The sequence below is a fragment of the Brugia malayi genome (genome assembly GCF_000002995.4).
Source record: "Brugia malayi strain FR3 genome assembly, contig: Bm_v4_ChrX_scaffold_001, whole genome shotgun sequence".
Classification (NCBI taxonomy): Eukaryota; Metazoa; Nematoda; class Chromadorea; order Rhabditida; family Onchocercidae; genus Brugia; species Brugia malayi.
In genome coordinates this window covers 4964318-4977312 of record NW_025062479.1, presented here as the reverse complement: position 1 = coordinate 4977312, position 12995 = coordinate 4964318, and the positions used below count along the sequence as shown (strand labels likewise).

The following is a 12995-nucleotide window of genomic DNA, read 5'->3' as shown; positions in this document are numbered from 1 at the left end:
TACAAATCTTGCTTATCTAAATACCTTATTATTAGCACAATAATAACAGCTAGGCACATATGGTAAAAGTATCGTAGAAGCTTTAGTCGAGATCACAGAATGCCTAATATGTTATCTATCAGGCTTTATGTCCTAATGAAATTTGGTAGCATAGCTTGACGTATCTAACTGTCCAAAGTAAAGATTACCATAAAATACTCAAAGAAATAAGCGTGGAAGGACTCTACCGTGACCACATTATGAATTATCAAGAAGAATTAATCCTTTTATTATTTCAGTACTTAATTGAATGAAAATCTAACAACCAGTGAGAGTATTCCACTCCGGGAAGTAAAAACAAAGAATTAAAATTCAGTCCTCTAGACGAACTGTTCTGGGATGTAAATAAAATATAAAATATCTAAACAGCTTTCACAAATTAATAAAAAGCTTTGTTCTCCTTCCTCATGTATAAAACCGGTCTTTATTCATCGCTGATTTCTGACAGAGTTCACCATCCTATTATAGGGTTGATGGATGGTTTTTCTTCATTTAATTTACGATCAGTTTTATATTGCTTTTGTATTACTTCTCTCTTGCAGTCAATCCCCACTTATGATTTTTATCAAATAAGCATTACACAAACATATGCCAAAAAGTAAAATACAAAGACGAAATGTCCATGTGCACTGTCACCGTAACACTGTTTGAATATAACGGGACCGCATTTCTTCAAGTTGGAGATGTGTGGGTAAGAAGAAGTTTTTCCTGCAACTCTTCTTGCTGTTGTCGTTTTCGTTGTCTTCGTAGAATGACTTTGTGAGATCGCTGTAACTTACTCTGGTGACATTGTCACTGTTTAAATCCGAGAAAGTTTGCTGACGTTGCCGTCCTCCACTTATTCTTTCTGGTATCTGTAGCTGTACTTGTTCATTTCATTGAAATTATTTTATTCTTGCGTAATATTTTTTTATTCTTACCACTACCTACTTTAGACATGCAAGTAATGTAAATGACGTGACTATTTATCGTTATTTATAGCAAGTCATGGTATCACCATCAGACTTGGGCGAATCCGACTCACAAGAAGATGAGAGGTCTAATTCAAAACAGAAGAAGTAAGTAATGAGAATTCTGTTTTTATATATTAAAATTCTCTATATAATAGTTTGAATGAATTTGTTGCAAAACCCTCCAAGTATTCTAATCATATTGATTCCAGAACAAAAGGACCTAGTTTGTATGAAATTTTGGGTATTACAAAGGATGCGTCAGATGATGATATCAAGCGTGCTTACAGAAAACTAGCCTTGAAGTGTCATCCCGACAAGAACTTAGAGAATGATCCGGAGAAAACTGAACGCGTTGGTTTTGACGAACTTTGAGCTGATTTCACTTTCAATGCGTATAATATATAAGGAATTCATCCGTTTAGAATTTAATTTGATGTAATATTTGCAGATAACTTTAATGTAAAACAGGAAAATGTTGTTCATATTCAAGAACTCTAATTTCCGTCATCCTTCAGTTTAAAGAAATCAATCATGCACATGCTGTGCTGTCGGTACCAACAAGACGTAAAGTATACGATAAATATGGAGACGTGGGTCTGAAGTTAATGGAACAGTTTGGTGATGACGGTGCTGTAATCGGTTTAGCTTTCAAGCCCTGGTTTAAGGTATAGCTTATTCAAATAAAAAAAATTTTTTTTCAATAAGCAGTAGCGTTTATTTTACATTGAACAAGATATTTTTATCTTCATTTCATACCTGATTATGTTGTTGTGTATCTGAGACATGAGATTTGTTCCATACTCACAGAACAAGTAAGGACTCTTCGATAAGCCATGATTAGAAAGTTAGAGGAGTATGTAAACAAACAGTGATTTGTTATGGTTTTTTCAGTGGGCGTTCGTCATTTGTGGTCTTTCGACGTGTTGCTGTTTCTTTTGTTGCTGTGGTTGTATGTTTTGTTGCAATTGTTGTTGCAACTTTTGTTGTGGCAAATATAAACCAAAAGGATTTGATGAGGTTTCCCTTTGTTTCTTTACTTTGAAATATTATGATGAGTACTGCACTGAGGACTTTTTTTTTTCTTGTTGTTGTAATGTTATACTAAACAAATTAGTAGTGAATTGATCCTAATTATCCAGGAAGGATATATGGGAGAAAGTGATGCAGAACAGGAGACAAATGGAAATGCCTCAGTAATTGTTGGCCAGCCAGAAGAATCGAATATGTTGCCGAAAAGTGTAATTTATCTGCATCTTTGCTGTGAATTTCAAGAATCTTGTAGAAAATTATGTTTCTTTTGTTTTGATTTTATTCCATATATCCCTGTTCAGTGTTTTTGTTGCTCTATTACATCTACTTCCTTTTTCAGAGAAATGGCGATGGAAGCCTACAAACTGCTGAAAGCTCAAATGAAAATCTTTGTGATCATCCTGCAAATTATCCAGTAAGTTGTCATACAAACAGTGAAGCTGAAGCTGATCCTGAAAATTGAATGACTTCAGGTTGGTGTTTGCAGTTAATTAATTACTTAAACTGTACTGACATCGTTAACCTTGAGTTTCATTTGCTTTAGCTGCGAAAGGGAATTTCAGAAGCACGTAAATGAAGTTTTTCCTTTAGTTTCAATTCTTTTATATTAAAATCAACTTTCATTATGTTTTATTGTTCCGAAGTCTTTTTCATTTATTTTAATTTACAGTTGACAATGTTTTTAGGAGGTGGTGATGTAAGATGATGTTTATAACAAAAAGTCTTGAATTGAATGCGAATCATTCACGCTCAAATTAAAATAGTAAATAGTGGTAGTTAGATAAATTGTTTAGTAGTCATAGTTTTTACATTTTTTTTTCTTGATTTGTTATCATTATTCCCTTAATTTTTTAATGAAAGCGTATGAGAGTTAGTGTTTCTTATCTTTTCATCGATTTTAACCACACAAAGCTTAGTGTTTGCAACTGTTTTTGCTTGTTCCAGGTTATTATAAATATTCCAAGTGAAGTTTTCTCTGTGAATTTTTCTTGCTTTCCTAATCAGGAATCAGTTAAATGGTCCTTTGCAGAGTTGCTTATTTTAGTAGTTGGTTCATCATGTTTACTTACGTTTAATCATCATAGCATATTTGTTTCTCTTTGTGTCTTCGACTGTTGATATTATAAGGTGCAGATCTCACTAGATGTGTGAAACCTGAATTTGGATTTAAAAAAAGAAAAATGTGATTTGAAAAGAACAGATTTGTAGATTAAATTTCCAACCAGTAATCGGATATGTTTATGTGCATGCGAATTAGATATGTACGTGTGAGTAAGTGCATTAATGTTTAGTTCTATCCAAGAGATTTTAATATGAATTCTGTGGTGACCCCACTTTGCGTTTGTGTTTGCTGTCGATTAATGCTGTATGCAAGATAATGTAAAATTTATTTCTTTCGAAAAAAATTTTGAGGGATATTTTGCATCGTTTTGCAGATGCCTTACTGATCATTTAGATTTCTCTCAGGTTATTTTCCCAATCTGATGGGATTTCTGTGTTTCTGGAATACTCCTTTTAAGTATTTCCCTCATTCATTTGCTCATATTCTCTGTAAATACATGCATTATTAGTAGTGATGATGTCTTTTTCATGTTATCATATATTGCTCTGTATTACAGTCTAATTCGAGTCTAGGGAATTGAAATGTCCTGGAGATTGGATGACATTCAATTTAGCGTTATAAATTACAGATAATGAATTGAATTTTAGCGGGTCGAAATTATGTCGACAGATCATGTTCCTTTTTTTTTCCTTTTTTGGATAAGAGAAATACATACGATTAGCATAATGGAAAAGTAGTGATAAATGAGGAAAATGTACAGAATATGTGAGCGAAAGCATGATAAATGTATTGTGTTGGCGCTGGATAAGCGAGATGATATTCTGCAAAGAAAAAAAATTTCTTTAAGTCACATAATGAGTAAAAACCTGTTTGGTAATGTAATCCTTCACTTGGCAATAAGTAAAAATTGATCATATAGCACAACCACTTAAAAATGTATTAATCTTGAATTTTAATTGGATTTAATGTATAATCTCTTAAAAAGTGGGAATCGCCCCCTAGTTCCGACAACTATTCAACACTGTTTTCTAGGTTTCATTTTCATGCTATGTCGTGTATTCCATTGGATGTAACTCAGGCACTAATGCGTGCTCAGTTTCTTTGTTTTTTATTAAGGATTAATTAATTAATTATCACTCGATGTTGTTAGGGATCTGTTACCTTTCGATGCCTTATTTATTGTCAGATAATTACGATAAGTATTTATTTATTAATCCGTGTAAATGCATTGGACATTTGATTGTTTTATGATTATATTGTTTTTCTTCACTGCTGTCGTTGTGATTATCAGTCTTGAATAACAAGTAAACAATGAAGAAGACATTTAACGATATTTTATATTATGTGACATAATAAGGATCAGAGTGTATCATGGTAAAATCATTATTCGTGATTTTCACAATCTTTTAAAACTTTGTATTAGTTCAAAACGCTAAGAGGAACTAAGCTGTAAGAATAGAGTAGAGGACTGGTGAACTCATTTCCAGAAAAACAAGCAGATCCATCATATTTGGTCAGGTACCTTCTGTGAATGATTTCTCGATTTGAGCTAATTGAGGTTTGAAAATTATAGAGGAATATAATGGGAGCTATGAAATAAAACTTGTGTTTTCATATTCATACAAAATATCGGTGTTAATAGTTAATGTGATTCAGGGACGTTTGCCACAATGTGGCAGGCATTTGACTGACGGACAGATATATATCCTTGCTTTCGAAGACTTCATTTCCTTGTTGGATTGTGGTGACTGGCTTATATACTATATATCTTTACTTAGTGTTAGGTAATCTTTGTTATTGGAGGGTTGTAGCGTACTTAACTCTGTGATCGTTAACGTTTCAGGTGGTTTCAGAAAGTTTCTTCTGGTGTAGTTATCACCTGAATCTTTTGCTCTCTGCGCATTTAGTGTTTCACTGCTTACGTTAAAACTGACATCTGAATGCAGCGCAATGCGTTCGGGTGGTATATTAACGACACACTTCAAGAAATCCATTCCGACTGGTAATATTCCTAAATGTCAGCAGTTGGTAAATTCAAATATGCAAATTTTCTGATTCAAAATCGCAGACAATGAAATGAAACGCTGCGGAATTGAAAACATTAAATAAGGAGATCTATCTTTTCCGTGTAATTGTTCTGGTTAAATACTGAACAATTTGAATTCCATTGTTTAAGGCTTTGCAAATGGTTTCGATGAACTAACTAGATTATACTAAGAAAATGGCACCAGTTTTTTCAAAAATTGAACTAACCATTTGCGAATAAATATTCGGAAAGATAAGAGGTTCCAATGCAAGCGATGAATGAGCCCAACATGGCCATTGTTCGAAACGGGAAGAACTGAGTCCCTAATATCGTACCATCTTCTTTAATCACTTCTTCGTACATAGGGTAATGGATAAATGCTGGGAAAGAAAGAAGTGGCTCGCCTCCAGATAGCCTTAGCAATAATCCCACTGCAAATGATTTGTTTTTAACTTTATATAAATAAGCAGCGCATAAAAAATGTAATCGGAAACTTAGATTTTACTTAATTTCTGGAAGCTTATAGCTTCGAGGAACATTGTGAATACTGGACTCCAGAGACTACAGTTCGGCATGCTTTTTTTCATTATCATTTCGACAAAAGGGATACATCAACAATAAACCTACCGATATAACCAGTGACTGATCCGTAAGTATTGGAGTGCTTGAAATATACAACACAAACAAGTTGTGGAAAAAGTATAACGTAGACAAGATCTGCACATAGATACCATAAGCCGTAAATGCTGTTTATTGTAAGCGCCATTAAAGTTGCACAGAATCCAACTGCTATAATTGCAATACGCATCACACAAATCACCTCTTCTTCATGGGCCTGAAAAAAAAAAAAAAAAAAACTTCTTTAAAAACATATATTTTTTAATATAGATGAAAAACCTACATTTGGGCGGATAGCCAGCTTCCATATATTGTGTGCAAACATAGATGCTGCTGAAAGAACCGAAGAATCAGCGGATGACATTACTGCAGCTGATACTGCACCGAGTCCTGAAATTTATCTATGGACTTCAGCTGACAGTTTTTGTACATTCGAAAGTATTTAATCGAAATGCAATTAAAACGAGATTTCTATAAAATCAGATCTAAACATAATAACTTAAACGTTAGAGCTAATATTAAACTAGCCGATGAATGCAACCCATTTTGGAGTCAAGTGCTGAAAAACTAGTGGCACAACCATATTTGTCTGATCAACAAGAATTGATTCGCTTTTTGTGCCATTGTTCCATGGATTGTAATTGGTTAACCTCCAATCTATAAATTTATTCTTCTAAATTACTTTGTCCTCTCATAAAAGCAACTTCTGAAGCGTAATTCGAACAATGTGAACCAAAAACATTTTAACTAAGTAATAATGGAAAAACTAAAGTCGTAAGCCTCTTCTCGAAGATTAACCTACGATATTGCTGAAGAAGTGGTGCGTTATTTCCAGTGAAGTGATTACGCAATTACAAGTATGTGTAATTTAATATAGCTGACTCAAATATTAACCAGTATTTCGAGCAATGGCTCCGATTAAGGCAGGTGGTATAGCCATCAAAATACAACCAATACCCGCCACAAATGATAACTTCTGCGCACCTGATGATGATTTTGATGATAGTACTCGTTGAAAATATACCTTAAAATTATGTGTTCTATTATTTATCTAACATGAATTAGAAAGGAAATTTTCAGAATTTTCAGAAAAAAAGTTTGCCGGAATGTTTGTGTCTGAAAAAGCATATTCGTGAAAATCAGAGGACAATTAGAGTTTAAACTACCAAATTATTGAATTTGGTTACATCAAAACTTGATGTTTTGGGAATTTAGAAGCAGAGAATAAATAGAAAACTAGCCTGCCAGGGGATACCACCAAAAATAAGTAGCAGCATGCAGTCTATCCACAGTGTCGTTTCCTTAAATCCGCCAATGGTACCAATCCAATCCGCTGCATTCCTTGATAAATCTTTCGTTTTATCTTGCAACAGTGATGCTGGTACACAAACCCACTGTAAATGATTATATTGTTCTCTTGTAATCGTAACTTCAGACTATCATTCATCATCACTGAAGCTATTTTGAATGAATTCGTTCTTTGGCTTCTAAAGGAGACAATAAATCGTCAGAACCTTGTCTTCATTTTATCTCTAGGTCTAGACTTAATTATTTCAGCAGACTGGCTAGCAACTTTTATAAAAATCACAGATGGAAATTATAATATATATTACTAGAATCAATGAATTAAGACTGCAAGAATTCTCTTGAAAATCTTTTTGTCTCAATAATTCAACTGATCTACAACGAACCAAGCCGACGAATATGCAAAATAGCTGTACAACATCCGTGTATGCAACAGCGTACAAACCACCAGTGAAAGTATAAAATACTGCAATTATTGCTGATATTATTACTGACAATGTCATATCAATCGCTAGAATCACTGATAATGTTGCTCCTGAAATCGAACAGTGAAAAAAGAATCCTTGTGAAGGAATTACCTGTAATATTTCCAAAAGAAAATCTTTAGAAATATGCAATTCGATTCAAAATTGCGTCATAATTTATAAACTAACCAAGAGCTGATAAAATCGCAGCTGTCCAGAATACTTCCCCAAGAAGAGCAGGGATGAACAGAAGACCACCAACTCTTTGGCCATACTTCACCTGCATGAACAAAAATTTATCAAGGAGATCAGGTTAATTCATCTATAACCTGATCCAAGGATGTTTTGTGACGATCATTTTCATAAACTTAAATTAATTTTATAATGATTATAAAATTGCCAAAGTTTTCTATGGAAATAAGAGAATGCATGACTTTTTCCACGTCCAATAATTTAATAATAAATTATTCAGAATACCCAGCAGCATACCTGGAATGGATCCAACATTGTGATATAGCCTTCATCACGCATCTTTTTCGCAAAAAGTATGCCACCAATGACTAGTGATAATGCATAACCGAATGGCGCTTGACATCCTAGAAGACCGCCATTGTAGAGCGCTTCTGCAGTACCATTGATATAAGCTCCACCAACCCACGTTGCTGTAAAAGAGATCAGCAATAATTCGTTAACTTGAAGTGATACCTGCTAGGAAAAAGTAATGATTAAAATTGTTATAATAGCAAAATTTGTTAAGGATAAATGATATTATAAAGTATTTTTGTTCTAAATGCGATTTCAAGATTTTAGTTTCTCAGTGTTATCTTACTTTCTGACCTGAGTTTTTGTCCACAACGTTAAGGAGTTTCTCGAAATTTTCAATACCTAATGTTTTCGTAGTAGTTAAAAAAAATGAAAGAATACGTCAGTCTGAAATCCTCTAAGTAGCTTAGTTTAATATTATTTCAATTTTCGCTTTTGCACTTTAATTTTAAAAGTGACACAAAATAAAAAAGAAGATTAAGTAGATGTAAAAGTAAAACACTGTTTGCAGCTTCTTTCAGATATCTTTGAATACCAACATCTTTTAAAAATCATTGCCGTTTTGAATTTTGGCAACAAAAAGCTCATTTCTCACTTTTTTTTTTTTTTTGATGTTGTCGATAGTGCATAATTTTCCAGACTAAAATAACAGATCTGAATCAAAGGAATGAATGGTGAAAGACTTTGATTAACACTGTCTTGAATTTTGAAGGAGGCTCTGATATTGGAAAAAGAAATGGGCGTAGATTGAGATCATAAATTTTGTCGCCACACTATTCTCTAGAAATTGAACAGCAATTCTTCAAAAGAAAAAGTTCTAAAATTAAATAAAATATTTATCGTATATATAATTTGCTTAGTTAAAACATTTCTGAGTATTATTATTTTGTTCACATTTCTAATACAAATTCTCGTTTATTCTTCAGGCCTAAATTAGAATTATCAACACCTCTTCATAGCATTTGTCGTCAACACTGTTAGCAGAAGCACTGCTATTATCAGAGCTAAATTTTTGTCCGAAATCAATGAATACTTCTACGTTTTGATATAAGTATATTCATTCAGCATTTCCTTACCTTAAAAAATCCATATCTTCTATTGTAGTATTATTCAAGATCATAAATTAAAAAAAAAAAAAGACGAACAGTTGTAAATTTTTATTTTTTCCTCTAAATAGAAATAAATTTTCTATGTAACAATATGTGTCTTAATCTGAAAGTTAAATGTATTGCGATGCAGAAACTTTTTGAATATTTAATGTCAGAACGTGAAGCATAGGTCTTTCAAATTTTCATAAATTCTATAACTGCTGAATTATTATCAGCAAATTTGTTTTCAATATATTGAAAAAGGAACAAATATAAAAAAACATAAAAGATGCACTTAAGCGCCCTCCCAAACCATTAATGTTCACTTCTAAAAAACTTTCTAACTTTAAGAAGACTAGTGACGCAAGAATTAAACATTAAACTTATTGAAAAATGACTTCAACAAGATGGTTAATAATATCTGTTTTCTTTATTTTTTTTGCACGCCATTGTTTTGTCTTCAATGATCGTCTGAGGAATCTCATTCATTTTTCAAAATTTGTAGAGTGTAAACAAATATTTATAGGATTCTATGTTCACGAGCGACGATTACTGAAGTTAATTTTCAAATATGGAACTTTGTCAGTTTTCACCAGCCTATTCTTTTTTTGCATTTTGAATATAAAATTATCTTACGATTTAGTATGCTTGGAAAATGTTATTGTTACTGTCATTTCTTTTGCTGATTGAAAGAACTGTAATGATCTCGAATAAGATTACATGAAAATGCAAGCTTAAAAAGTGGTGAAAACAGTTGTTTGTTTGTTTGCTGGGAAAAAAAGAAAAGGAAAATTTTCAGTAGAAGTGAGATGGAAAGACTATAAATGATCTAACTATATGGAATGAAAATGCTGGTTAATCATGTCTGACTTATGTTTTCCGGATGAATCCTGAATCTGCATCTTCTAAAACTATTCTATCTGTGATGGTATTTGTTGCCTTTAGTGCCACTACTAGTGCTGCTGCTGCTCTTGTTGTTGTTGATAACTGCAAGCAGAAATAGAAATAAAATCTAAGAATTGATCGCTTGCAGTTGAATTGTTTTCCCATGAGATATTTGAGATTCTCTAAAGCCATTTACCACAAATGCCATTTAAAAGTTTAATACTAACCAACTAAAACATATATATATATATATATATATATATATATATATGCTATATATAAGCCTTAAAATACAATCCATTTCATTTCCTACTCCAACTTTCTCCAAAAACCAAATATCGCTCCCTCAACTCAGATAAAGGTGACTTCCAACAAATTTTGCATGTTATTTATGGACAGAATCCTTAGAGAGCAATAATTTAAATGAAAGTATTTTTTTTTTACGTTGATCACCTTGAAAGAAACTTCCTGAAAGGTGGTGAAAATTGGTACATACTGGTTATTCAGATACTAATAGATTTATTCTGATAATAAATAAATTCGCATAACATTTGACCTAGAAACTCTGAATTTTGAACTTTTTTTCATCTAAATAAGAATAAGAAATGCCTAGATGGAAATGGAAGATGAACACAATGATTATGAACATATGTATATATATATTTTACTGATTTATTTTCTCGGAAGAACTTTTTAATTATTCAAAAGGTTCGAATTCACTGAATTATTGCTGCATCAATTTCGTGTGTGTGTCTGTATTGAATGAACGAATGAACGAATGAACGAACGAATGAATGAATGAATGAAACGAATGAATGAATGAAACGAATGAATGAATGAAACGAATGAACGAATGAACGAATGAACGAACGAATGAATGAATGAATGAAACGAATGAATGAATGAAACGAATGAATGAATGAAACGAATGAATGAATGAAACGAATGAATGAATGGAGTATTTCAATCTCTAAGAAATTACAGAAAATTTTCTCATTATTTTATTTTCATTCGAATTGAATACAAAATCTCAAACAATCTCCCTTACACAGTAAAAAACTATTTTACCAGTTATTTAAATTGCAACCCTTCCATTAACCAACAGACATTCTCATATGAATCCACACTCATTATTTCTCTTTGATTTATGAATAATTTGTATGAAATACTCAACACCAAACAATTCAGTTCATTAGAATCGACATAATCTATTGCCAAACACATCAGAAATATGCTTTATTTATTGCCTAAACTTAAAAAGATATATGGTATGGAAATAAGTATTTTCAATCACCGACAACAAATATTTTTTGATTGAACTAATTTTGTGATACTTTCAATTTATATATGAAGTATTTTTCAGACATACAAATGACGAGTTTCCAAATAAGTCTTTCAGGCACTGGAAGAGAGTGAGAATAACTTGTTTGTTCAAATATTAACCTTAAAAAATGAACTTAAATTTTCGAACATTGAAGATAAAAGTTTATAAAATAATTATAATCTAAGACACCTTTTCCTACATAAAAACAATTCCATACACAAATTTTTAAAAATAGAATAAATCAAAGACGACCAGCATAAAAGATTATTAGCACTTACCTTACCAATTTTTCATCAGAAAAAGTGGAGAAATTCAAAAATATGATTATTTCTAAAATACGCAAATTTCAAGAAAAAGCATTTGCATGATTTTGGAACGTAACAACAGGACAACAAAGATCAATTATATTATTTGCTATATTTAATTAAATTTTCGAAATACTCGTAAACGTTTAAATAATCAAAATTGAATGTTTACCAGTCATCGTGAAGATACCTACTAAAGTACCAATATTTCGGCCTGCCAGCATAACCTCTTCAGTTTGCTCACCATCAATGGACATTGAGTTGACATCTTTCGCTTTTCGGCCAGCCCAAATGCCGACAATAAGAATCAGCAGGTAAAAGAATACAATAGCTACAACGCCCAAGTAATCAATCATTTTTTTAATTTAGTGTTGATAATCAGGAACACCACCAGCTTGATGTGATTTTTTCATTTTTCCTGGCACAGATTTCTTTTCGGATTCTAAAACTGATTTATCGTAAGTCCAGATAATAGATTTAACAATCGAATTCATTCATATTTTTAAAGAGAAGAACTATCAAACATATTACTCCTGAAACTAATTAACCATTTATAAATGAGCAAGCAATGATTCAAAAATCACGGAAATACAAAACGTCTGAAAATTATTGAAACTGTGTTTGATAATTCATCTGCTAATGTAAGTTATTTCAATAACTGCAAGCTTGCAACTCCAAATTTTCCCAGCTTTTTTAATTGGGAAAAAACGATGTTTTTGAACTGGTTCAATTTCGTCTTCAGTATGCCTAATTTGCACTTAGCATACACATACAATTAATTTATATTCCTCTTATACTCAAGAAGATTGAAGTTAGCGTGATGTCACTCTATAAACATTTAAAGGCAAACAATCAGTTCTATTGAAATCCGCCTTTTATTAGCTTCAAAACCTTTTTATTGAACATAGTTAAAGCACACGGATTTGTTGAATTTATGATTATCCATGCCTCTTTTTAAGTTTGAAAAAAGGAAGACATAAAGGATAGTCCTGAACTCATTAAAAAGTCCGTAATTGTTGTCAAAATAATTACTGCCTAACAATTTGATGTTCACGTTCCAAAAATTGAAGATAGAAAAATATGCCTTCGTCCTCCGTTTTCTCTCTCTTGTTTGAGGAAAAAAATCACATTTTAGTCTTAAAACATTGGAATTCAACAAACAGTATTAACCATCAATTATTTTAATAGTAGACATTTAAGGAATGCCGTATCCGTTGCTTTTAACAAAACTTTTCAATTCTACAACAGCATACATCATCAACTTATTAAAATCTAAAACATAATTTGTCAAATTATGTCGTACTGTGCCAAATGATAGTTGACAACATTGGTGAGTATGTTATTTATAATAAA

At 31.9% G+C, this 12995-nt stretch overlaps 2 protein-coding genes across 2 annotated transcripts; one reads left to right on the top strand and one right to left on the bottom strand.

Annotated features, from left to right (window-relative positions):
* Positions 1-1026: 1026 nt before the first annotated feature.
* Positions 1027-2727, top strand: Bma-dnj-14 (Uncharacterized protein; the record flags this gene model as incomplete). Its single annotated transcript, XM_001899323.2, has 7 exons — positions 1027-1097; positions 1202-1343; positions 1508-1657; positions 1884-2009; positions 2132-2230; positions 2362-2436; positions 2692-2727. 7 exons carry the CDS (start codon positions 1027-1029, stop codon positions 2725-2727), a joined length of 699 nt encoding a protein of 232 aa, XP_001899358.2.
* Positions 2728-4844: 2117 nt separating this feature from the next.
* On the bottom strand, positions 4845-11998 carry Bma-cho-1 (Uncharacterized protein; the record flags this gene model as incomplete). The annotated part of the gene is made up of 11 exons (XM_043073669.1): positions 4845-5095; positions 5338-5541; positions 5738-5945; positions 6012-6118; positions 6257-6385; positions 6623-6752; positions 6970-7122; positions 7420-7568; positions 7687-7777; positions 7987-8159; positions 11815-11998. The coding sequence occupies 11 exons, from the start codon at positions 11996-11998 to the stop codon at positions 4845-4847; spliced, it is 1779 nt and encodes a 592-aa protein (XP_042929603.1).
* Positions 11999-12995: the final 997 nt, after the last annotated feature.